Source organism: Dendrobates tinctorius, unplaced genomic scaffold (assembly GCF_039654945.1).
Source record: "Dendrobates tinctorius isolate UK_male_01 unplaced genomic scaffold, ASM3965494v1 ptg000070l, whole genome shotgun sequence".
Lineage (NCBI taxonomy): Eukaryota > Metazoa > Chordata > Amphibia > Anura > Dendrobatidae > Dendrobates > Dendrobates tinctorius.
The window spans coordinates 26,101,264-26,124,730 of NW_027361738.1; the positions used below are offsets into that span (position 1 = coordinate 26,101,264).

General features: G+C 43.0%; 1 protein-coding gene across 2 annotated transcripts in view; it reads right to left on the minus strand.

Annotated features, from left to right (window-relative positions):
- The window catches only part of PLCD1 (phospholipase C delta 1), a 151,830-nt gene that overhangs the window by 22,633 nt on the left and 105,730 nt on the right, over nucleotides 1-23,467 (minus strand). For both annotated transcript variants that reach the window (XM_073581479.1, XM_073581478.1), the window contains exon 3: nucleotides 2,641-2,869. In XM_073581479.1, coding sequence (XP_073437580.1) covers nucleotides 2,641-2,869 — 229 coding nt within the window. The remainder of the gene's footprint in view (nucleotides 1-2,640; nucleotides 2,870-23,467) is intronic.

Here is a 23,467-nt window from a genome sequence, read left to right on the forward strand (position 1 = left end):
GCAAAGGACAAAGAAAAAGCTTCAAATTTGGTGTTCCAATGGTGTGGAGAGAGCCAAAAAATCATCATGATGACTGTTATTTCTGTGCAGTGCAAGTGCAAGGATTCAATAAGCATAAGAAACGAAAATGGGAGTAACATGGAATCTGCAAGAAGGCCTGTCCCTCATTGTGAAGATGTGCCTGTACCTGTGTTTACCATAAATAACAGTCATCATGATGATTTTTTGGCTCTCTCCACACCATTGGAACACCAAATTTGAAGCTTTTTCTTTGTCCTTTGCTCCATTTTCGTAATAATTCGATACATGCTTTGCACACTATGTGTGGTGCCCAAAACTTGTCTTGGTCCCCAAGCATAACCCCAAAATAGGCAAAATACACTTTTTTTACGAAGTCTGTTATGTTTCTTCTATGTTTTGGCAGTGTGTATTCACCACAAATGTAACAGAATGAGTCTGGATCGTTAAGACAACTTCTTCTTGATGAGTTCATGCTTTTCACTGGAAAACAGACAACAACATAAAGTTAGTGCAAAAATCAAGCTATGAACAAACTTTTAGAACACTAATTAACACAAAACTATATTGAGAACTGCTCAGTTCAAGTACTAATCCAAAGAAATTAATGAGATGATGCGTCGCATTTACCAACAAGTGCTATAAATAAGATACCAAAAATCTCAAAAACTTGAGCCAATCTGGCAAAACTGATGACATATTCAGAATCAGCACCCCAAAAATACCCTAAATTCGATGAAATATCTTTGGCACCAAAAATGCTGTTGACCAGTGTTATGATCAAAATGACAAAATCCATCTCAATGAAGCCCAAATATATCATGTCGGGTAGGGGCATATGAAAAAAAAAAAGAGAAATCAATATCTAATGACCAAGGAAACAACTAACAAAAGTACTTCATTTGCCCCCAATAAACATTTTTTCACAAAGTGAGTGGAAGTGGGGGGCTGGTCTAGGTCTCTCCACAGAAAGTGTGGGGGGGGGGCTGGTCTAGGTCTCTCCACAGAAAGTGAGGGGGGCTGGTCTAGGTCTCTCCACAGAAAGTGAGGGGGGCTGGTCTAGGTCTCTCCACAGAAAGTGGGGGGGCTGGTCTATGTCTCTCCACAGAAGGTGGGGGGCTGGTCTAGGTCTCTCTACAGAAAGTGGGGGGGCTGGTCTAGGTCTCTCCACAGCAAGTGGGAGGGCTGGTCTAGGTCTCTCCACAGCAAGTGGGGGGGCTGGTCTAGGTCTCTCCACAGCAAGTGGGGGGGTTGGTCTAGGTCTCTCCACAGAAAGTAGAGGGGGCTGGTTTGTGCCTCTCTGCTCTTGCTTTTTCGTCTGTTAAACTGCATCCAGGAATACCAGAGTGGCAGGTTTCGCTTGGGGCATGCACGGCATTGGACAATGCTAGGCACAGTGCATAATGAGAAGTGGGAGAAAGGAAGTTCCATTAACTATAATGCTGACAAAATGTTGATAAAGAGGAACTGTCCACTAAAAAAGTTGATAGGTTACAGAACATAACAATCGAGATTGTTCCTGAATATGATAGACTGGTTTGTGCACCCATGCTGCAGTGAACTTGTTTTACTATGAAATATTACAGCGTTTCAGAAAAAAAATAAACACTCCTAGTTTGCCTGTCAGCTTAGGAGTCTGACGCAGGTCCCTGGTGGATTCTCCTTGCCTCGATCCCCTTAACAGACATGTCGCCACCTAAATGTGTGTATAGGGAGAAACCTGACATTCAAATGGAGTAGGGTGGGGAGAGGGCGCTACGGACCTGCCACGGACTTACTCATTCGAGATGTATAGTCCATGCTGGCTATTGTAAGTATGTCTTCTCTGAAATGCAGAGTTCCAGCGTAAAACACACATGGCTGCAATAACACAGCTGATGTCGGATTCACGCTCCCATGGTTAAAGCCACATGAATCAGATGACAGGTACTTTGTAACTTGTTGTAGAGATGGGGGCAGCCAGGCCATATGTTTACTTTGGTTTTGAGATATTAGAGATTACATTTGATAAAAAGTCAGGGTTAATAGTAATAATCTTGTTCTGTTCAATATTAGAGTTGTGCAAAAAGATTTGCAGGACCCTAGTCGAATGGGCATTTCTGCATGGCCCCCAGAACAAAGACCAGAGCTCCGAGAACCTCCTACCACCAGCAGACAATAGAATGAGGATAATGACATAATGTCGCAAGATCTACCAATCAGAAGAGGAAGGAGGATGCTCGCAGGGCTCTCGTCTCGACTATTGAAGCAGCTGCTGGATCAGGCTCCTACAACTCTTTTTGCTCAACTCTAGGTCAACATAAATTCGTCCTTGTTACAAGTTATGCTTTTTAGGTATTGAAATTAGGGAATGTCTTCACAGAAAACACAAGGCAACAAAAGGAAAAAATACTCATTGGTGATGCAAATAATTTCAGTGTAGGATCATTGGCAATGCAATGATGGGAATGGTAAGGTCACTGAAATTCTACGGCGATTATGTTCTTATGCCAACACTTTTCTCTAAGAATCTGCCAACTAAAAAACTAATCTCTACACGGCATGATAATTTACCGTAATCTATTTCGGATTTCATAATCTAGCCTTATTAGGTGGTCTCCACAGACATTGTGTGAAGGATACTGCTGAAGCTTCTGCTTTTGGCTCATGGCCCGAGAATTTTGCATAATTTTATTTAACCCTTCGGTCCAGTGAGCAGCTTCTTCATTAGAGTTGGCAATCAGGTCCAGGTTCTTTCGTTGACCCTTAAAGATGATGGAGAAACACTGATCGCTTGGGACATTGCTGGCAAACCTCTTCATCCCTTCGGTCTCATGGCCTGGACGCACATCTTCAACGTCATCAATGCTGACTGACAAAGAGAAATGGAAATTTAGTTATTTCTTACTTTAGAGAAAGAAAAAGGAAACATCGGTCAGTGTAACCGCAACGTAAGGCTGTTTACCTGCGTATTGACAGCAAGAAGCAATACAGATGCGGCATATATCATGCAGAATAATTAGAGTTTGAAATTTAGGTGGAATCTGCAGAAATAGCGTGCGGCTTATTTCAGTGGTACAGCTGAAAATCCATATGGACATTTCCATTGCATGTAAACAGTGTGGCTTATGTGGGGGATACATGTCTGTGACGCAGATCAGAGCTGGACTTGACACGGATTGTGGTGCAAAATCAGTTCTAAAATCTGTGTCAAACCAGACAAGTGTGAATGGCGCCCAACACATTCCAATACAGAAATGTTTGTTCTACTCAGTATTCTGTTGCAAACATTCCAAATTTTTTTTCTCTTTTTTTAGAATTGTTCTAAATACCTTCTCTGACCCCATAATAAAAAATAAACTTTCCCATGTCCCCTAATTTCTACACACACATTGGATCACGTCACACTTACTTGAAACACATGCTCAACAAGAAGCCCTAACTTAGCAGCACCTCCTCAATAAAATCCAAATTTTAAAATGATTAAATAGTTACAAATTGTGCCAATATAGTCATTACACTATATGAAAACGGCATAACAAAAACAGCATCTGATACAGAACAAGATTAAAAAAAAAGAAAAAATTAAGGGTGTCTTCATTAAAAGCTAGAGTATTTTCTTAACATACTGTAGTCCTAGAGTATATCTCAGGCTGGATCAGATGCACATTTTATTATGACTTCTATCTACCAAGACCGCTCGATGCCGCATCAGTTCCATCCGTATGCAGGAGTGGATGTATGCCGGAACAAACACATGTACATTGGGAAGGGTGAACTGTATCCGTGCTATATTATATAAAACCCAAAAAAACAAAAGTCACTGCCATAAGGAGATTCATTTTCATAGAATGGTAGACTTGGAAGGAACCTCCAGGGTCACCGTGTCCAACCCCTGCTCAATGCAGGATTCACTAAATCATCTCAGACAGATGTCTGTCCAGACTCTGTTTGAAGACTTCCATTGAAGGAGAACTCAACACTTCTCTTGGCAGCCTGTTCCACTCATTGATCACCCTCACTGTCAAAAAGTGTTTTCTGATAACTAAGGCTAGTTTCACACTTGCTTTTTTTTGCAGCGCGTTTTTCCCGCAAAAAAACGCATTGAAAAAACGCATACATAAGCATACAACTGCTGCGTTTTTTTCAAGCATTTTTATGAGCATGCATGAAAAAAACGCAGCGTTTTTATGCGTTTGTATGCGTTTTTAGCGCGTTTTTACCGCGTTTGCGTTTTTTTCCAACATTTTTAGGTGGCCCCTCACACTACCCAAACCCTGACTTTACTAACCCTAACCCTGACCCTAACCCTAACCCTGACCCTAACCCTGACCCTAACCCTGACCCTAACCCTTAACCAAATCATACTTAACCCTAACCCAAACCCTAAACCCTAACTAACCCTAACCCTAACCCTGACCCTAACCCTGACCCTAACCCTAACCCTGACCCTAACCCTGACCCTAACCCTTAACAAAACCATACTTAACCCTAACCCTGACCCTAACCCTAATCCTGACCCTAACCCTAACCCTGACCCTAACCCTAACCCTTAACCAAACCATACTTAACCCTAATCCTGACCCTAACCCTGACCCTAATCCTTAACAAAACCATACTTAACCCTAACCTTGACCCTAACCCTAACCCTGACCCTAACCCTGACCCTAACCCTAACCCTTAACCAAACCATACTTAACCCTAATCCTGACCCTAACCCTGACCCTAATCCTTAACAAAACCATACTTAACCCTAACCCTGACCCTAACCCTGACCCTAACCCTAACCCTGACCCTGACCCTTAACAAAACCATACTTAACCCTAATCCTGACCCTAACCCTGACCCTAACCCTTAACCAAACCATACTAAACCCTAACCCTGACCCAAAACCCAACCCTAACCCTAACCCTGACCCTAACCCTAAACCCCCTTAACTAACCCTAACTCTAACTCAAACCCCTAAATTCCATGGTTAAAAAAAAAAAACGCATATGCAAAAAAACGCTTACATGAGCATGCCAGTGCGCACATATGCGCATCCATAGGCTATAATGGCCATTTTTAGCGCAAAACGTGCGCATATGTGCGCATGCGCTTTTTTGCAGGGCCAAAAAATGCAACATGATGCGTCTGGAAAATCCAATCGCACACCCCAAAAAAACGCAGCGCATGAAAATCGCATACATGCGCTTACAAGCGCGCAGGTATGCGCACCCATGTTAAATATAGGGGAAAAAACGCATGCGCAGGTTAGCGTTTTTTTCCAGCGCTAAAAAACGCAAATGTGAAACCAGCCTTATCTGTTTATTCTCCCTTTCAGTTTCATTCCATTGTTTCTCATGCTTCCATGTGCAAATGAGAATAACGATGATCCCTCTGCACTGTGACAGCCTTTCAAATATTTGTAGATAGCTATTACAGCAAGTCTCCTCTTAGCTTTTTTTTGCAAGCTAAAAACATTCCAAGATACTTTAACCTTTCCTCGTAGGACATAGTTTGCAGTCAGCTCACCATACTGGTAGTTCTTCTCTGAACCTTCTCCAGTTTTTCAATGATTTTTTTTTAAAAATGTGGTGCCCAGAACTGACCAATATACAAATGCCAGTTGATGGATAGGGATCATTAGCTTATTGTGACACTTGTAGTCGCCTTAATACACAGAGTTCATGAAGCTACGGGGTCACAATAAGTAAACTTGAGTGCACCAATTAACATTAAAACGATAAGCCAATAAAAGCAAAAGTAAGGAATCTACAGGACCCCACAACTAGAATGACAAACGTAAATGGCAACTTCTTTAGGAAATTCTACAAGTACATTGCAGGTTCACTATGGTAAGCTTTTGCAGTTACAGTATGTAAACCTAATGCATTTACAGCAATTTTCTAATGGATACAAAGTAACTAGATAACTCTCTTCACGTGAATGCCGCAACCATGCATTAGATACTTCCGGTATGCCATCGTCATGCATTAGACACCTCCGGTATGCAGCCACCACCACCATGCATTAGATACCTTCGGTATACCACCACCACCATGCATTAGATACCTCCGGTATGCCGCCACCGCCATCACCACCATGTATTAGATACCTCCGGTATGCCGCCACCACCATGCATTAGATACCTCCGGTATACCGCCACCACCATGCATTAGATACCTCTGCTATGCAGATTATGTATTTGCAACTGTGCAGTTACTTACGCTTAATACGTCTTGGGATATTGAGCCTTGACAATACATATTTACAAGGAATTGTATCCATTAATTGCAATTTATTTCCATTCTGCATTTCCTTGCAGACAAATGATGTCTGCAGAACGTCTCCTGTCTACGTCTCTCTCTCTCCAGGAAACAGGCAGATTTATAGTCATTCATTCTCCCAACATGCAGTATGGAAAATCATTACATAAATGAGATATAGTATGGAAATTTTTCAAAAATAAAAAGATGAGTTCATTCAACTTTTCTTTTGGATGTAATACCACACGCAACTGGTGAAAAAATTTGGCACAGTTTCTAAAAAGAAAAAAAAAAATGTAATCCTGACCAACCATCCAGTAGGCTGAATGTAAATAGTATATGGAGCAATACACTACAACTCTATCAACTGTTTAGTGGCCGCTGCCGGGCGCTACATATCAGCTCCTATTGAAGAGAGTAAAATCTGAGCTGCATCTCTCTGCAGCAGCCTGAACAGTGCATGGAGCGGCCGGGCTCCATTCTATACAGTCCCCATCTGCGGATCTAGCAGTTCTCTGAATGCTGACCTCTGTATAACCCCGCCTACACCACTGATTGACAGCTTTATGTGTATACTGTGCATAGGCAGAAAGCTTCCAATCAGTAGTGGGCTAGGGATGGACTATTGGCAGCAGGTTTACTAGTCCTCTAGTGATAAGTTTCTGCTGATTAAACAGTGATTTTATTAAAACTACAAGTAGCTCAGTAAGTGACACATAGCTGGAATGATGGTCTCTGCACCTACATTATGCTGCTCTCAAAATAGGTAGCAAAAACCTGGTGACAGATTCCAGACATGTGTGACACCAAAAAACTGTTTGGTTTTTTGGCAATTTGATCAAATAATTTAGATTTTTATGTCTGAAAAAATAGTGACTATTCTGAACAAAAAAGGTCACATGAGTTCATAACAAAATACACAATTACAAAGGTAACAGCTGGAGGTGAACTGGATGGGAATAGTTTACCTAATAAATTGGTAGTGCACTGAGTTTGTAGGACACAGTTTACTTTCACACTTTGGTCAGCCCTTGAATTGATTAAACTGTACTAATCCTAACTGGCATTTTCAGGTGAGGAGACCAAGATATTATGGATTAATCTAGGGGGTTGGGGAAAAAAAAAAAAAAAAAAAAAAAATCACAAAAATGAATGGGTGTCACACACTATTGTAACTGCTTTTTTCACTAAAAAGGGAGCAAATCTGATACCTGTATTTTTTTGCTCTGTTCTTGCACTTACTTAATGATTTCTATGGGTGCAAAACCGCTGAAAGAAGCAACATGCTGCAGTTTTCAAAAACGCATACATTTTCCAATTCAGTCAGGAAATAAAAACAATGTGTGTGCATGACATTTAAGAAATCTCAAAGGTTTGGCTGGTACTGTAAAACCCAGCATAAAATGTGCATTAAAAAAAAAAAACACAGCAAAAACAGAACATGTGGACATAGCCTTAGATGGCTAATGGTAATACAGATCGTAGTCCTGGTGTTGCATATTTGTCTTGCAGCCACAGTAGTGTGCACCTGCATATTTAACGCAATAAAACAAATATTTTAAGAAGACGTGAAAAAGCCATGCCACATTTATTTCACGTGGCTTGGATATGCCAATTGACTTTGTTTTCTATGATACGAGTGAGGATACATTTTTTATTTCCCTATTGTGATTACCCTTATTCTTCATAAGGTGAAGAATGTATTTATTTTGGAAATTATGCCGCTGCACGTTTTCAACCCAATAGCAAAATACTTTCCAAATGCCATGGAACAGTCTATTTCTTTTTTTCCTCGGCAAGCACAAAACTTAAGGATGAGGTGGAGCAGGTGGAAGTGCCATTGTAAATACAGATGTTTCACATGGATAAACAGATCGGGGGCACAATGTCCTACGGGTCATCCTGATTATAAAGTCACATCAAGCAGAGAGCTCGGGGTGTGCCGAAAATGGCTCTAGGGCTGCGTGCCAAATTCATCTGCTGTCCAACCGAAAAGGGATAAAGCACAAGTATGGAAGGCAGCTCAATACAAAGTCCAGTCATAAAAGGAGAAAGTCACAGCAAACATTGGCTGGAAGCGGATCCCTCTGATTTTTCCAGTGAATAGAGGTCACACCCAGCCACTTCTGTATTACCGAGCGTGTACAACAATGGCCAATACTCCTGTTACAGCAATTATGTTCAGGTTAATACGGTAACTCCATATTTGTTCTGCAAATATTGGGTGGTCAAAGAAAATCTGACGGATTTGTATGTAAGAGCGTAAGTGTTTTTTTGTTATTTCTTACCCAGTAGCATTTGTAAAATTAACTATACAATTCCATAGATAATGTAACACCGGTTTGAGGAGGACGGAAGCAGATCCTGTCTTGTGAGAGTACAGAAGTCTTTCCCGTAGAAAGTGAAAAACACACCTAACCGTGCTATTCGGACCTGGTGTTAAAGAGGATCTCTACTCTCTGCCGACCTTTCTGTTTTAGCAAATATATGACTACCCTATGAAAGAAAAAAAAAAATTCTGGAGCATTTTTCCCCTTGTTTAAATGCTCTATTATTCTTCCTAGAAACTTATGAAAAACGGACAACTGTGTGTAACTAGATGGGAGCGTGTCCCTACATCGTGAAAGTGTCCAATCAGTGCCTCCTATTCAGAAAATGAAGAAACGCCCCTTCAATAACTGAGTGACAGGGCGCAATAAGAAGGTCATGTAAGTCGGACCAAGAATGGACCGCAATGTTCAGACTGGCCGGTGGATGCCCCGACCCAAGCTCTGGTCAGGAGAGCCACGGCCAGTCCGAGGATCTGAGCTCTGGTCAGGAGAGTCATGGTCAGTCCAAGGACACAAGCTCTGGTCAAGAGAGCTATGGTCAGTCTGAGGACGCAAGGTCTGGTCGAGAGAGCATTGGTCAGTCTGAGTACGCAAGCTGTGGTCGGGAAAGCCATGGTCAGTCTGAGGATGCAAGCTCTGGTTGGGAGAGCCATGGTCAGTCTGAGGATGCAAGCTGTGGTCAGGAGAGCCATGATCAGTCCAAGGACACAAGCTGTGGTCAGGAGAGCCATGATCAGTCCAAGGACACAAGCTCTGGTCGGGAGAGCATTGGTCAGTCTAAGGACGCAAGCTCTGGTCGGGAGAGCCATGGTCAGTCTGAGGACGCAAGCTCTGGTCGGGAGAGCCATGGTCAGTCTGAGGACGCAAGCTCTGGTCAGGAGAGCCATGGTCAGTCTGAGGACGCAATCTCTGGTCGGGAGAGCCATGGTCAGTCTGAGGACTTAAGCTGTGGTCAGGAGAGCCATGATCAGTCCAAGGACGCAAGCCCTGGTCGGGAGAGCGTTGATCAGTCTAAGGACGCAAGCTCTGGTCGGGAGAGCCATGGTCAGTCTGAGGACACAAGCTCTGGTTGGGAGAGCCATGGTCAGTCTGAGGACGCAATCTCTGGTCGGGAGAGCCACGGTCAGTCTGAGGAAGCAATCTCTGGTCGGGAGAGCTGTGGTCAATCTGAGGACTCATGATCTGGTCAAGACAGCCGTGGCCAGTCCAAACATTGCGATCTGTTCTCGGTATGATTTATACTGCCGTCTGACTGCACGCTTATAGTTAGGAGCGTGTCCTTATACTGTGGAACTGTCCAATCATGCTGATAGTATCATACTGTAGAGACACACCCCTTAGGTTAAAAGCGTTCTGAACCTGCTCATCACCGGCAATTAGCGTCCTGGAGGAAATGAACTTTATTCCCTCCAGTAACATTCAGGTTTCAGTCACGAGGGCAGGCAGGCGAAGGTTCAGTCACCGCTCTGGGTATAAAGAGCGGTGGCTGTAACTGTGACCCCAGCTCTGACTGACAGCAGATCAGCATGAGGGACAGCTGTTGGTCAGCGCCGCTGACTTGGTTTCAGCCACCACTCTCTATACACAGAGCAGTGACTGAACTCGCACCGATGCTGCCCCCAGACTGAAACCCGAACGCTGTCGGGAGGAATAAAGTTAATTTTTTCCCGGCAGTAGCAAGAAAGGTCGAATTGCAGGCGCCAAACAAGTTCAGAATGCAATTAACCTATATATTAACCCCATATCTGCAGGATAATAGCAGTATTATGTGACCGTTTCCCTTTAATGCACTGTGAGTCAGGCTTTAAAGGAAATACTGGTATATCCAAATTTAAGGTACTATACAAATGGAAAATGTCATACCAATGGAATAAAAAAAAAAAAAAAAAAAATCACAATGTAAGACTAACTTGCTTTTATGTTTACTTTCTTTTCCTAAGGAAGACTCAGCAGGATATCGGAGATAGAGGCCTTACGCCAACATGTAAACGTGCGGTTAACTTTGGTTTCATGGTTTCAGACGATCAAGGAATTTGCATGAAGCACAATACAACATGGCTTCAATCCAAGAAGGTTATGGATGCCGATCTGTTACCTCTATCTTCACATAAACTTACTGGAGCTCCATAATAGAGCTGCGCACAAAGCAGTCCTATCATACAGGAAAGTGCAGATAGAGGGCTTATAAACAGGAAAGGTCAAATAACATCAATCACTCCAAAAATAAGGATAATGCATTCCACATCATATTACAACTACACCAGGGTTGAGGAGACTAATTAAAAGATCTGCCATATTAGTCACAAGATACGTTCCCTGCAAGGGTAGCCCCTGGGCACATTCCCTGCAAGGGTAGCCCCTGGGCACATTACCTGATGATGCTGGAGTTTGATGCTTGGTAGCCTCACAGATTATAGCTAATCCCTGGGTATCATAAAAAGGTGACACCCTGTGATCACAAAATCACTAGGAAACCCTTGTAATAAAAAGGGGATCACGCACAGTGGACAACCCCTTTAACACCAGATTATTAAGTAACATCTATCCTCCCTTTCCCAAATTTCAGTGGTAATCATGAAAAACAAATTTTTATTAAAGCTTCCTGCATGCATGAAAACGGACAGCTGACAGTTCGGGACGTGGCATGGTTGAGCTGATGGTCTTAAGTGTGCATTCTCTCGTGCTGAAAGCAGAGTCACTTTTTTAGCCTTGGAAGAGCACAGAACCTGGCCGAATCCAGGGATCTAGCCAGATTCAGAGCAGTGCTTGTAAGCTGTATAGCAAACAGCCTGTAAACTCTGCATTCATTGCCCAAGTGACCGACCATGCTGATAGACTGCAGAGGTGGCTGATAACCAAGGCAACAAGCAGTACAAATTGGAATTAAAAATCCCTCTGTTCTTGAGAATGGAGAGGATATTTTTTTACTTTGCAATTTTACCCATTTGCGATGTTGAGAAGACTGCTTTAAAAGGTTCATCAGCCTGACATTTCGTTCTCTAGCCAGCAGCATTACACATGGAGCTGAGCTGGTTCTTCATACGACGATGTGCGACAAGCTTGGCACATGGCATACATGTCTAATATAAATGCATCATACTTTCTTTCTATACATCGGTATGTTCCTAATACCAGGAAATAATCTGATTACTACATCTGGATTCAGATTACACTCTTTGGAGGAGGGCGCCAAATACAGCAGCTTTAGCGAGAAAAATATATACATCACTGTGACCTCAATACAAAGACTTCTAAGACCACAAGTGCTTATAGTGGTAATGTTACTGGGGCACGGCCAGAAGGCACAGCAGGGGGCATGTTATTAGGTACCATGCAGCAAGTATAGCTTTCCACTTACCATACAATTCCAATAGGAGACATCGTGGCTCAGCGGCTAAACACACCTTTCAGTCACTTTTGATGTTGGGGTGAGACAAGAAACAACTTTGAACATTGCACACAGAAGTCTGGCACAAGGACAAAGCTATTCCCAACATCAATATTAATGAGTGTGGCTGTGTGTTACACATCATACACTGTCTTCCTATTACAAGACTGTATCAAGTAAAACAATGCTCCCCCGTCTGCTGAGTCTTACTGCTCCATTGTGTATAGTAGGACTGTAACAGATACATAATACATGGGCGGACAACCATAAGAACGCTCCCTCCCAATTACTGCTTCGTGTAAAGATGGAAGCGATCAGTTGATCAACAAGCAATTGTTGTTCATTGGCTGATCGCAGCTTTTACAGAACCTAAAAAAATAATCATTCGGCAGCACATCTCTCCATACATAACGGGGATGTGCTGCCGACAATATTCAAAACTCTATGTTAGGAGGAGTGAACTGTTTGCATCGGCCTAAGTAAAAGGGCCTTTGATCAAGTGTCAAATAACTAAATATATATTTTACTGATGCAACTTATGGCCAAAAATCTGCCCGCGTAAATGTGCATCCATCTGGCAACAATCATTTTTCCCCAAACATCCATCCATAAGCTCTTACCAAAATCATACAAACTGCATGGATTCCACTTCCGACAGGTGAGAAGTGATCGCCACGATGACGTACTGTATTTGGGAAGGAGACTAGCAAGAAGGAAACTATTTTACCATATATCTGCTGGCAGCCAGTGAAAGACAATATTCTTATTTCATTCCAAAATATGCTAATTATGCAAATTGTGTCGTCAGAGAGGAAGAGGACTAGAACTCTAGTGCCACCTATTGGAAGTAGCAATCCCAAAAGTCAATGTTGTCCCTTGTTACATGACTTAGGATAAAAGCCATTCTCCGCAAGGAGAAATGATAGTTCTTGGATATCGGTCAGACGCCTCTCACACAGCCAAACCAGATCTCACACTTAGCACTGATGAGGGGCAGTACCCCGAAGCAAAGTGTCTGCATATTGAGATTCTGGCTTGGCTTTTCTCCTAAGTCATGTAAAAAGGCTCGTTAAAGGGTCAACATTGACTTTTAGGATTGCTACTTCCAATAGGTGGCACTAGAGTTCTAGTCCTCTTCCTCTCTGAAGAGACAATTTGCATAATTAGCATATTTTTCAGAGGGGCATTGCGGCTTTAAGTCTCCTCACCTCGACATGCTTAGCATGTCATTCTCCGCAAGGAGAAATGATACTTCTTGGATTCCAAAATATGAAAACGCAGCCAAATCCAACGGTTCTTACACTGAGGCATTGACAGCGGTGTCTCCCAGGCTCGGCAATCCTCCGCGAGCTGAAAGCACAAACCTCTTTCCAAAATTCATTCTCTGCTACTATGAAGTAGTGCAGATATATTGGATTCATTTGGCTCAGGTTGTTGGCTAGTCCGGACACGATTGTAGCCATAAGAATTGTAAATGCTACCAAAGTACAAATTATATGGGAAAGTTAAAATACTGGCAACACACGGTGATCTAACTTTATTTACCTCCTTTGAGGAGACGAATAATAAGAAGCTACTTACGGTACTTTATAGATCTAGCCTCAGGTTTCAGCTCCACCTATTGGAAGTAGCAATCCTAAAAGTCAATATCGAAGCCAAAGCAGACACTTAATTTGTCAGATATAGGTGGCACTAGACTTCTAGTCCTCTTCCTGTCTGAAAAGGATATCTGAATATTTAATTTTCTAGAGAAGGAGTACTGCATGGCCTACAAGTCTCCTTACTCCGGCTTGGCCCTTAGATCACATATTGGGTATAAAGGCATGCATTTAACACATACTGTATGTAATCTAAAACTGTGAAATATCTTCTGACTTAACCATTTAATACATTCCATAAAAGAACAGCCACACAGAACGCAATTGCAACAAAAAAATATGAATCTAGAGAATCCACATGTATTCCATGCAGATTTTGCAGCAGATATACTACTGATTTTACCCTGCTCATTGAAAATAAATGAACATGCATGACGTTAATCTGCAGAGCAGGTCAATTTCTGTATCCATTGTCTGAATGACATTTGCAACAGATTTTCTACTTGAAAAATCCAAATGGAAAATGTGCAGAAAGTATCTGCTGAGTGGGAACAAATCCATACAACGGCAATCATCACCCATAGACTTACATGTTAAGGAAAAAAAAAAGATAAAACTAAACTTGAGCTCTTTAAGATGGAAAAGTGCATTCATTTAGGTTTAATAAAAATAAAGGGCTAAATGTCCAATTTATAACAAATTTGCAGAGATGCCGAAAAGGAAGTCACAAAACTGAAAAGTTAGGAAACACTAAAAGTTAGCAAAACTTATTTAAGATTAGCAGCAGTCGCCTCGTCCTTTTATCTCCAATATGAACACTGGTTTTATGGTGCAAATATGGATTTGTGGAGAAAGCACTGAATGGTTCCTGTCATGAAAAAAAAAAAGTCTCATCATCAAGCCACATTGTGGAAGAATTACCATTAATAAGAAAAGGTTGTGATGGTCTCAGCAGGGAGGGAAAAATGGGAAGAAGAGTCATCCAGGTGTCAGTAAGTCTTCTGCTATACAGTGCCTTGCAAAAGTATTCACCCCCCTTGACTTGTTACCTATTTTATTACAGTGCAATGTATTTATACATTTTTGTAATACTTTTTGTCTGTGATGCATTATAAGCAAATAGCCTGTGAAGCTGAAGTGAGAAAAACCGGCATAAATTAACTTTACAGGATCAAATAACTAAAAATTGTCATGTGCATATGTATTCATCCCTTTTGCGATGAAGCCCCTAAAAATTTCTGATACAAGCAATTACCTTCATAAATCACATGCTTAGTGACAGGACGCCCACCTGCGTGTCACATGGTCTGTCAGTATATACACTTTACCTTTTATGAAAGGCCACAAAGGCTGCAACACCATTAAGCAAGAAGCGTCACTAACCAAGGCCACACAATGAAGACAAAAGGAGATCTCCAAACAAGTCAGGGACAAAGTTGCTGAAACGTACAAGTCAGGGATGGGTTATAAAAAAAAAAAAAAAAAAATCCAAATCTTTAATGATCCTCCAGAGCACCATCAAACCCATCATCATCAAATGGAAAGAAGGTAAACGCTATGTCAGGCACCAAACTAACACACCCCCAAGAACACCATCCCCACAGTAAAACATGGTGGTGCCAGCATCATGCTATGGGGATGTTTTTCTGCAGCAAGGACAGGTTAAATTGTCATAGTCAAGGGGAAGATGAATGGTGTGAAATACAGGGATGTTATGAATAAGTCACCGTAGGAGGCAAAAGCAGAAATACTAGCTAAGTCCAGAAAACCAGAGAAGTTGGCAGCTATCGGATTGCAGACCCCTGAACCTATCAACAACAACTAGCAGTAGCCCTGGGGGGTTCCTACGGTGCCCTAGACCCCTCGATCACAGCCGGAGAACTACATAGCCTAAAGACAGAAAGGGAAATCTAAACTGCCCCAGAGCAGACCCCAAAGCAATAGGCAGCCCCCAACATATAATGACGGTGAAGCAAGATGAAAAAACACTCACACAGATAGAAAGATAGGCTGAGCAAATGATGGGGCCCAAGCTAACTAGATAGGACAGGATAGAAAAGCTGCTGTCTGTAATTCACCAAAGCCCTATCAAAACAAGAGCCAACAGCTGATAGGGAAAAAAGCCCTGAAGACGCTAGGCTTCAAAAAGACTATATCAGTACTCAGGTATTTTCTGAAGACAGAGCAAAAAGGAATTCAGCTCACCCCAGCAGGGAATGGCAGAAATCAAGGAAAACAATGCAAAACAAAACCAAAACACAAATGTAAAAAGTAGAGCAGAAAACTTAGCTTTTGAGGAGCAGGAATCAGACTGGTCTCCTAGAATCCCTCAGAGAGATCACCAGCAAGGCAAAAGGGCGTCGGCTGCCTTATATCCAGTCAGTAATTCCCGTCACCCAGTCATCATCATCCTGTCCAGGTGCTTGGTAATCAGCCTCACTCTTCACCAGAAGAGGGAGTTCATCAGACCTCAATGGTGAAGGGGAAAATGAACTCACAACACAGGGATATTCTTGAGCAAAACATATATTTCAGTCTGTCAGTGATTTGAGACTGGGACAGAGGTTCACCTTCCAACAATGACCCAAAGCATACTGCTACAGCAACATTCAAGTGGTTTAAGGAAAGCGTTAATGTTTTGGAATGGCCTAGTCAAAGCCCAGACCTTAAATCAATTGAGAATCTGTGGTCAGACTTGAAGATTGCTGTTCACCAGAGGCAACATTAATTTGAAGGAGCTCAAGCAGTTTTGCCTTGAGGAATGGGCAAAAATCTCAATGGCAAGATGTGGAAAACTTATAAAAAGTTATCCAACGTGACTAGAAGCTCTAACTGCAGCAAAAGGAGGCTCTACAAAGTACTGACTTTAGGGGGGTGAGTAGTTATGCATAATAAAGTTTACAGTTATTTTGTCCTATTTGCGGTTTGCTTCACAATAAAAAGAAAACAAAATGTTCACAGTTGTAGGCATGTTCTTTACATGAAGTGATGCAAACCCTAAAAAAAAAATCTAGCGAGATTCGAGGATGTGAGGTAGGAAAACAAAAAATGCAATGAGGGGGAGGGTTGAATACTTTTGCAAGCCACTGTATACTAGGCTTTATTCTATGCACCACATTTGTGCAAAGCAACCATAACAGGCCACTACAGATTTCGGATTACCAATTCCAAAGAATTTGTTATTAATAGCGGATTTATGAACATTGTCATTTTAGAAGCTAAAAAATAAAAAAATGAAAAAGTGACTCTCAGTCAGTGACCTGTGCCCCACTCTCTGCATCCAATGATCTCTCCTCTTTCTCTCCAACTACAGGAAACGGCTATGAAAGAAAAGTCCTTACACAGTCATCAGTCTCCTGTCAGCATCTGTCACACTGGTTTGTCAAGAAGAGGCTCTGGGGGGAAAAAAAAATGGCCAAAATCTGTCTTTCCCTCTGTTTAAAAATGTCTGTTCAGCTGACTTAGCGTGATAGCCTGGGTTTACAATTCTGATGACCTATTCCCAGGATAGCTAATCAATACCAAAATATAGAGGGTCTGACCACCGGCACCTCCTCTGATCAGTTGTCATCAGATCCGGTGGAGGCCGAATGTGAACAATGAGCTGAACAAGTAGAGCTCCATTCATGGTGTAGCTGCTGCTGCCAAGTACTGCAGCCAAGGTGCAGACTTAGAGTATGTGCACACGCTGTGGATTTGACCGAGTGGATCCGCAGCAGTTCTGCAGACAGTGTACAGTACCATGTAAGTCTATGTGATTTACAATCCGCTGTGCACATGCTGTGGTTTTTTCACTGCGTAAAAGCTGCGGTTTTCAATCCGCAGAAAGAATTGACATGTCAATTCTTTCTGCGGATTCCGCTGCGGTTTGCCACCTTTTCCATTGTCTAGGTGTCAAACCGCAGGGGAAAACCGCTGGCCAATCCGCAGGAAAGCCACAGGTCACTTTACCTACGGATCTGCACGGAAAAATCCGCTGGTGAATCCGCAGCGTGTGCACATAACCTTAAAGTAAATCTGTCAGTAGGATTAACCCTCCTAAGCTGTCTATATGGGCATGTAGGCCATAGGAAGCTGAATAAAATTATATCTAGATAATTGGGATCTGATGTCTTATTCTAAGGAAATCCATGTTGTTCTTAATATGTAAATTATCTGTTAACGGGAACCAGTCATGTCCCCAAATGCTTTTAACCAGCAAATATGGGGCTAATCTTCAGGATAATAGCGTTATAAAGCTGTGCGGCAGCCGCAACAGAAGCCTAGCCAGGAAGAAATTAACTTCTCTGTTCTCGCCAGCTTAAGGCTTTCAGTCATAGAGGTGCGGCTTCAGCTGTAACCACGCCCCGTCACTGACTGACAGCTGGATCCCCATAAACATGCACACTTGCTTTGCTCAGGTGCGCATATGTTTTCAACAGGGAAGCAGAGTAAGTCACTATATACATAGGCTTATGAGGATCAGGGGAACCAGTTCGGACATCACACTCCTTACTGCGATAGCGAATTACGGTTGTGTGAACCCGGCCTAAGGCTACTTTCACACGTCCGGTGTGTGGGATCCGGCGGCATGCGGCGAAAAGCCGGGCCGCCGGATCCGGCCTGCAGCCGTGACACCGGATGTGTATGCGGCGAGACATACGGCTCGGACATGATTTAAAGGAGCCGCAGGAGGAGGTGGACAGAGGCAGCCGCTGAGAGACAGCTGCTGAAAGGGAGGTGAGGGGAGGGGAGGAGACAGAGGAGAGGGGAGGGGAGGGGAGAGGAGAGGGGGGTGGAGAGAGAGACATGGGGGGTTAACACTTAGTGTCCAGGCGAGAGAATCTCTCTCTCTTGCTGGGCACTTGTGGGGTTAACCCCACAGAGATCTCTCTCTCTCACCCAGACACTGTGAGTGTTAACCCCACAAGTGCCCGGCGAGAGAGATCTCTCACAAGTGTCCGGGTGACAGAGAGAGATCTCTCTCTCTCTCGTCGGGCACTTGTGGGGTTAACATTCACAGAGTCCGGGCATGCGCTGTGGAAAAAGCCGGTCCAGCGCTGACAAAAAACGTTGCAGAGAACGTTTTTTGCAGATGCCGGACGGCTAATTTTTGCCGTGTCCGGCAGCAACTGGACACGACGCATAACCATCCGGCACGATGCGGCGACCATGAAAGCTTATGGGACAAAACCGGATCTGGTGCTGGATCCGGTTATGAAAAATTTCGCCGCATCGTGCCGGATGACAAAAACCGGATGTGTGAAAGAGGCCTAAGATCAGTCAGTCCAAAGAAGATTTCACATTCGGCTGCATATCATCTCATGTGTTTGGGGACTTTATCCCCTTCTAATGATTACGTCATTGGTCGACCAGTAATATCAGTAAATAAGAACAGATCAGTGACCAATGTTCCAAAGGGAAGGACGGGTTTGTAGGTTGTGATATGTAACAATGCCAGGAAACCTGGACTATCGCAGGGCTGTCAGGGCGGGTTGTGTGTGGACCTGCTGCAGATATCTCTGTCTCTCTTTGAAAAAACAAAACCTTTAAGGAAAGTGTGAGAATCTGTTTGAGATTTTACAAACTCTCAGATAACAGAAATAATCTATAAAAACAGACAAAATTGCAAGCAAATAGCGTCAACTGCAGGATGATCGTACGTAATGGACAACTTTTTTTTCTTGTTGCCGTAACTTTTCATGGTGACCGGATGTAAAATTGTAGAGGTCAGGCTCCGAATATTAAAAGTTCTGTCCGAAATGAGATAAAACACGATAGCTTTCATCCAGAAGCAGCGCCACCCCTGTCCACAGCTTGTGTACAACACTGCAGCTTAGCACCGTTTCTTCAATGGAGCAGAGCTACAATACCCGACACCATCCAAGTCACGCGGGATAATGATTTACGAGATGTTGATAAACAAACTGCAGTAAAAGAGGTCTTTACTTTACTGTATGTGGAGCCAAAGGTCGCTCAGGTGGACGGACAAGTTTCAGCCACAATGTCACATCGCACCATGTTACTTGCTTTCCTCTGACAGAATAGAGTTAAAGGTAATCCAGCACACGGCTCAGCGTTCTCCGGCCGCGGCAGATTTCAGCGGAGTGAAGCCTGGCCGCGATCCAACATATCCTGTATCCTGAAAACTAACTCTTCATTAAATACAAGTTCTCCTGTCACACGGTCATGTATGCTTTACTGTTCAAATAAAATGTGTCACATACAAAGAATCATGGTTCATCTGACTGCATCTAAGGAAAAATGTCATTTTAAATTAAAAAATATGCAAGTCGACGCCTTTACAAACCCAAAGAGCTGCTCTAGCAGAGACAAATCATGTTCTGAAGTTCTGTATACGAGTCCGGAAATGCAGGGAGGCGCGAGTGTGCACTTCCAGCTCCTCAGCCTCACGCTGTGCATGTTGTACGCCCTGCCTAGCGGCACCATCCTCTCTAGTTGATTGCCATTTCCTTTGGCTAATAACCTGTCAACCAACTAGAGAAGGCTGGCCCTATGCAAGAAATACCGCGTGAGGCTGAGGAGCTGGCTGTGCACAGTCACGCCCCACTGCACCTCCACACTCCTATATACAGAACTTCAGAATACGATGTAACACTGTTGCAGCAGCGCTTTAGGATCATAAAGGGATTAACTTGCTTAGCTTTAAAAAAAGAGTCTTGGTGCAGGTGTGGCCAAATCTTTAAGTGCACCTTTCTTCCTACTCGATTTATATCCATCTCAGCCCTTCTCCAGCTCTTTAAAGCTTCAAAGCTGTCAAAGAAGAGGTGGCAGAGAGAGGAAAAACAAGTAGATGGGAAGATGCAGTTTAATGTTTGGCAATGTCAAGGGTGTACCGATCGCCTGTATTTGGCTTGGACAGGCATTCTGTGTAGACAGACTCCCTTTAAAGGGCTTCATAAGTTCTTTATATACATAGTTTTGGGGTAGGGGAGGCTGACGTTCCTGACAGGTTCCTCTTACGTTTTGCTTTGCCCACATGCTATTTTATCATAGGCTTCTAGGACCGTTTTGCTTCCCAATAATCGGCCAATACATACAGACTACCAAACACTCGACAAATGAGCAAAACTTTGGCTGGTCAGGTGAAAGGTTGTTACACATGCATTAAATCATTGTGCACAGCAGCACATCACTTTGTGTAAACAGGACACATGCTGTCGAGTACAATGAAAGTCTATGTGCACAGAACAATCTATTAGCAATAATTTGGCACTCTCGGGCTGTCTAAAGAGATAACTGAGCAACCAGTGATCGACTTCTATATGGCCAGTGGTCGGTTGGTAAAAGCACCCCAAGTCTGGAAATACACCTTAGATAACACATTTGTCCAACAGCTTTCTCTCCTGATCCAATCCTCAAACACGTAAATGCTCGGCATGATCGTCATCTGGTGTGGATATAAAGTTGGGAGGTCCCCATACAGATCAGTTGGAAATCATCAAGTTTCACAAACATACAGTATAGCGTGTGTGGCCAATGTAATACTTTACTCCTTTTATTATCTCATAGCACCCAATAGGGCTCCAGGTGGATGTATTTGGATCCTTACGTTGGATCTATGTGGAATTTTTATCTAAATTATGCAGAGTAAAATTATGTCTTGTTTCATTGAATGCAATATTACAAAGGTACTCTTAGATAGAAAAAAATGAACTAATACCACCCACAGGGTTTTGGTGTGCCTCCATAGAGCTCTGCCCGAGCATAAGGACTAACAATGACCTCCTGAAATACTGCGTTATATTAGCTGAAAAAATGAACAAGTAAAAAAGAACAAAAGTCATGGTAGACTTTAGACATAAGTTTATGAATAGATGCCACCAGAACTGGCTGCAGTAGACCAATGTAGAAGGCCTGCCAGGGAAAGGTGGAGATAGACATTATAAGACGGCCAACCCTCCCCTAATACACACGTTAGGAGAAAAAAGCCGGGCATGTTAGATTACGGGACTGTTTGGCTCTAAAGAGATAAGCTGTAGACTGAGGTCTGGCAGACACTTATCACGCTGTCCCTATTAAAAACACAGGCTGGCATGTATGTAGGGTGGAGGGCTCAGAGGAATATTTTTTGGCTAAGCAAGGGATTGGTTAACAGCTAAAGTGTATGGCAAAAATAAGATTGCCGTGTTTTATGTGTAAGTGTGAACATATAGATGAAGGATAAGGTCGACCAGTCTTTAGTCCTTAAACAAACCCCCGCCAAAAAACCATTACAGGTTATTCTGGAGTATGAGCCATCCACATAACAAAAACATTTCAACATTTTCCAATGTGGATGGAGGAATAAAAAGCGAGTTTCCTTTCAATCACATCTGAGAAGTTACTACCGGTAGTTGCCACATATCTAATCCTACATTGGAATACATGTGTAGACGGATATATGGTTGTAACTGGAGGTTTTGGATGTCCGAGTATGTTCAGCATTTGGTACAGACATCTTCATGAGTAGCCTACTCACGTACACCAAAAAATGTCGATTTTTGGAATGCCAGAGAATACCGAATATGTCAGCAGATTAAAAATGTGAAGTTTTCTCTGTAAACTGAAGGATCTGGTTTCCGAAGCTCAAGGAACATGTTATGGAAAGACCCCAAACCTCAACATCAGACGAGGTAGGAGCAGTACCACAAATATGTCACCCTGCCATAGACAGTAAGAGTTCACTAAATGCCTAGAAACAGGAAAATACTTTTATATTCAAAATTAGTAAAATTGGTCCCCTTTTTAGGACCATTTGTGCACTTTATGCATCAGATTTTTCAGCACCAAAAACCAGACTAAGCAGGAAAAAAAAAAGCTTTTTAACTGCATTTTTGTCCCCATTCGTATGAATGGATGAAACATGCTGGAAGATCGGACACGTTCCAGTGCCGAAAAAAAAACGCAAGGAAAAAAAAAAATCGTAGTTACTTACCGATAACGGTATTTCTCTGATCCCATGGCGGCACCACGGAGAGAGAGGGATCCGCCCTCAGGGACAGGAAACCTACAGATGAAAAAGGCGGTACCGCTCTCCCACATCAGTGGTTTACAGAGCATTACACAGAACTCTCAGCTGCAACTCAAACTGTTATAAAAAATCCAACATTAATCAAATTAAGCTTAACAAAGGCACCGCGTGGCTAAGTAGTAACACTAACTAACTCACTCTTATGTGCACACCTGTGTGTGTGAAAGGGAGGGGATGTACGGGTGCCGTCATGGGATCAGAGAAATACCGTTATCGGTAAGTAACTACGATTTTCTCTTTCCCCCATGACGGCACCACGGAGAGAATTACAAAGATTGTACATCTAGGGAGGGACCACCGCCTCCAGAACCCTTTTCCCAAAGGTGAGATCTGAAGAGGAGGTCAAGTCTAGACGGTAATGTTTGAAAAATGTAGAGGGGGAAGACCAAGTGGCAGCTCTACATATCTGATCTACTGAAGCTCCGGCTTTCTCTGCCCAGGATGATGCCACTGCCCTGGTTGAACGGGCCCTTATGTCCTCTGGGATGGCCGCCCCGCAGGCGGAGTAGGATAAGGTGATGGCTTCTCTTATCCACCTCGCCAGTGTGGACTTCGATGCCTTCTGCCCCTTCTGAGGACCCTGAAAACAGACAAACAGAGCCCTATCCTTCCTAAATTCCCTCGTGGTTGTCAAATATTGGACCAGGCATCTTTTTACATCTAAAGTGTGGAATATCTCTTCTGTTTTGTTTTTGGGATCGGGACAGAAAGAGGGTAGGGAGATTTCCTGAGTCCTATGAAAGTGTGACGACACTTTGTGGAGGTACGCTGGATCAGTTCTAAGAATTACCCTATCATCCAGGATTTGCGTGAAGGGTGAGTGGGCCGACAAAGCTTGTATATCACTAACGCGGCGGGCAGAAGTTAAGGCCACTAGGATGGAGGTCTTAAGT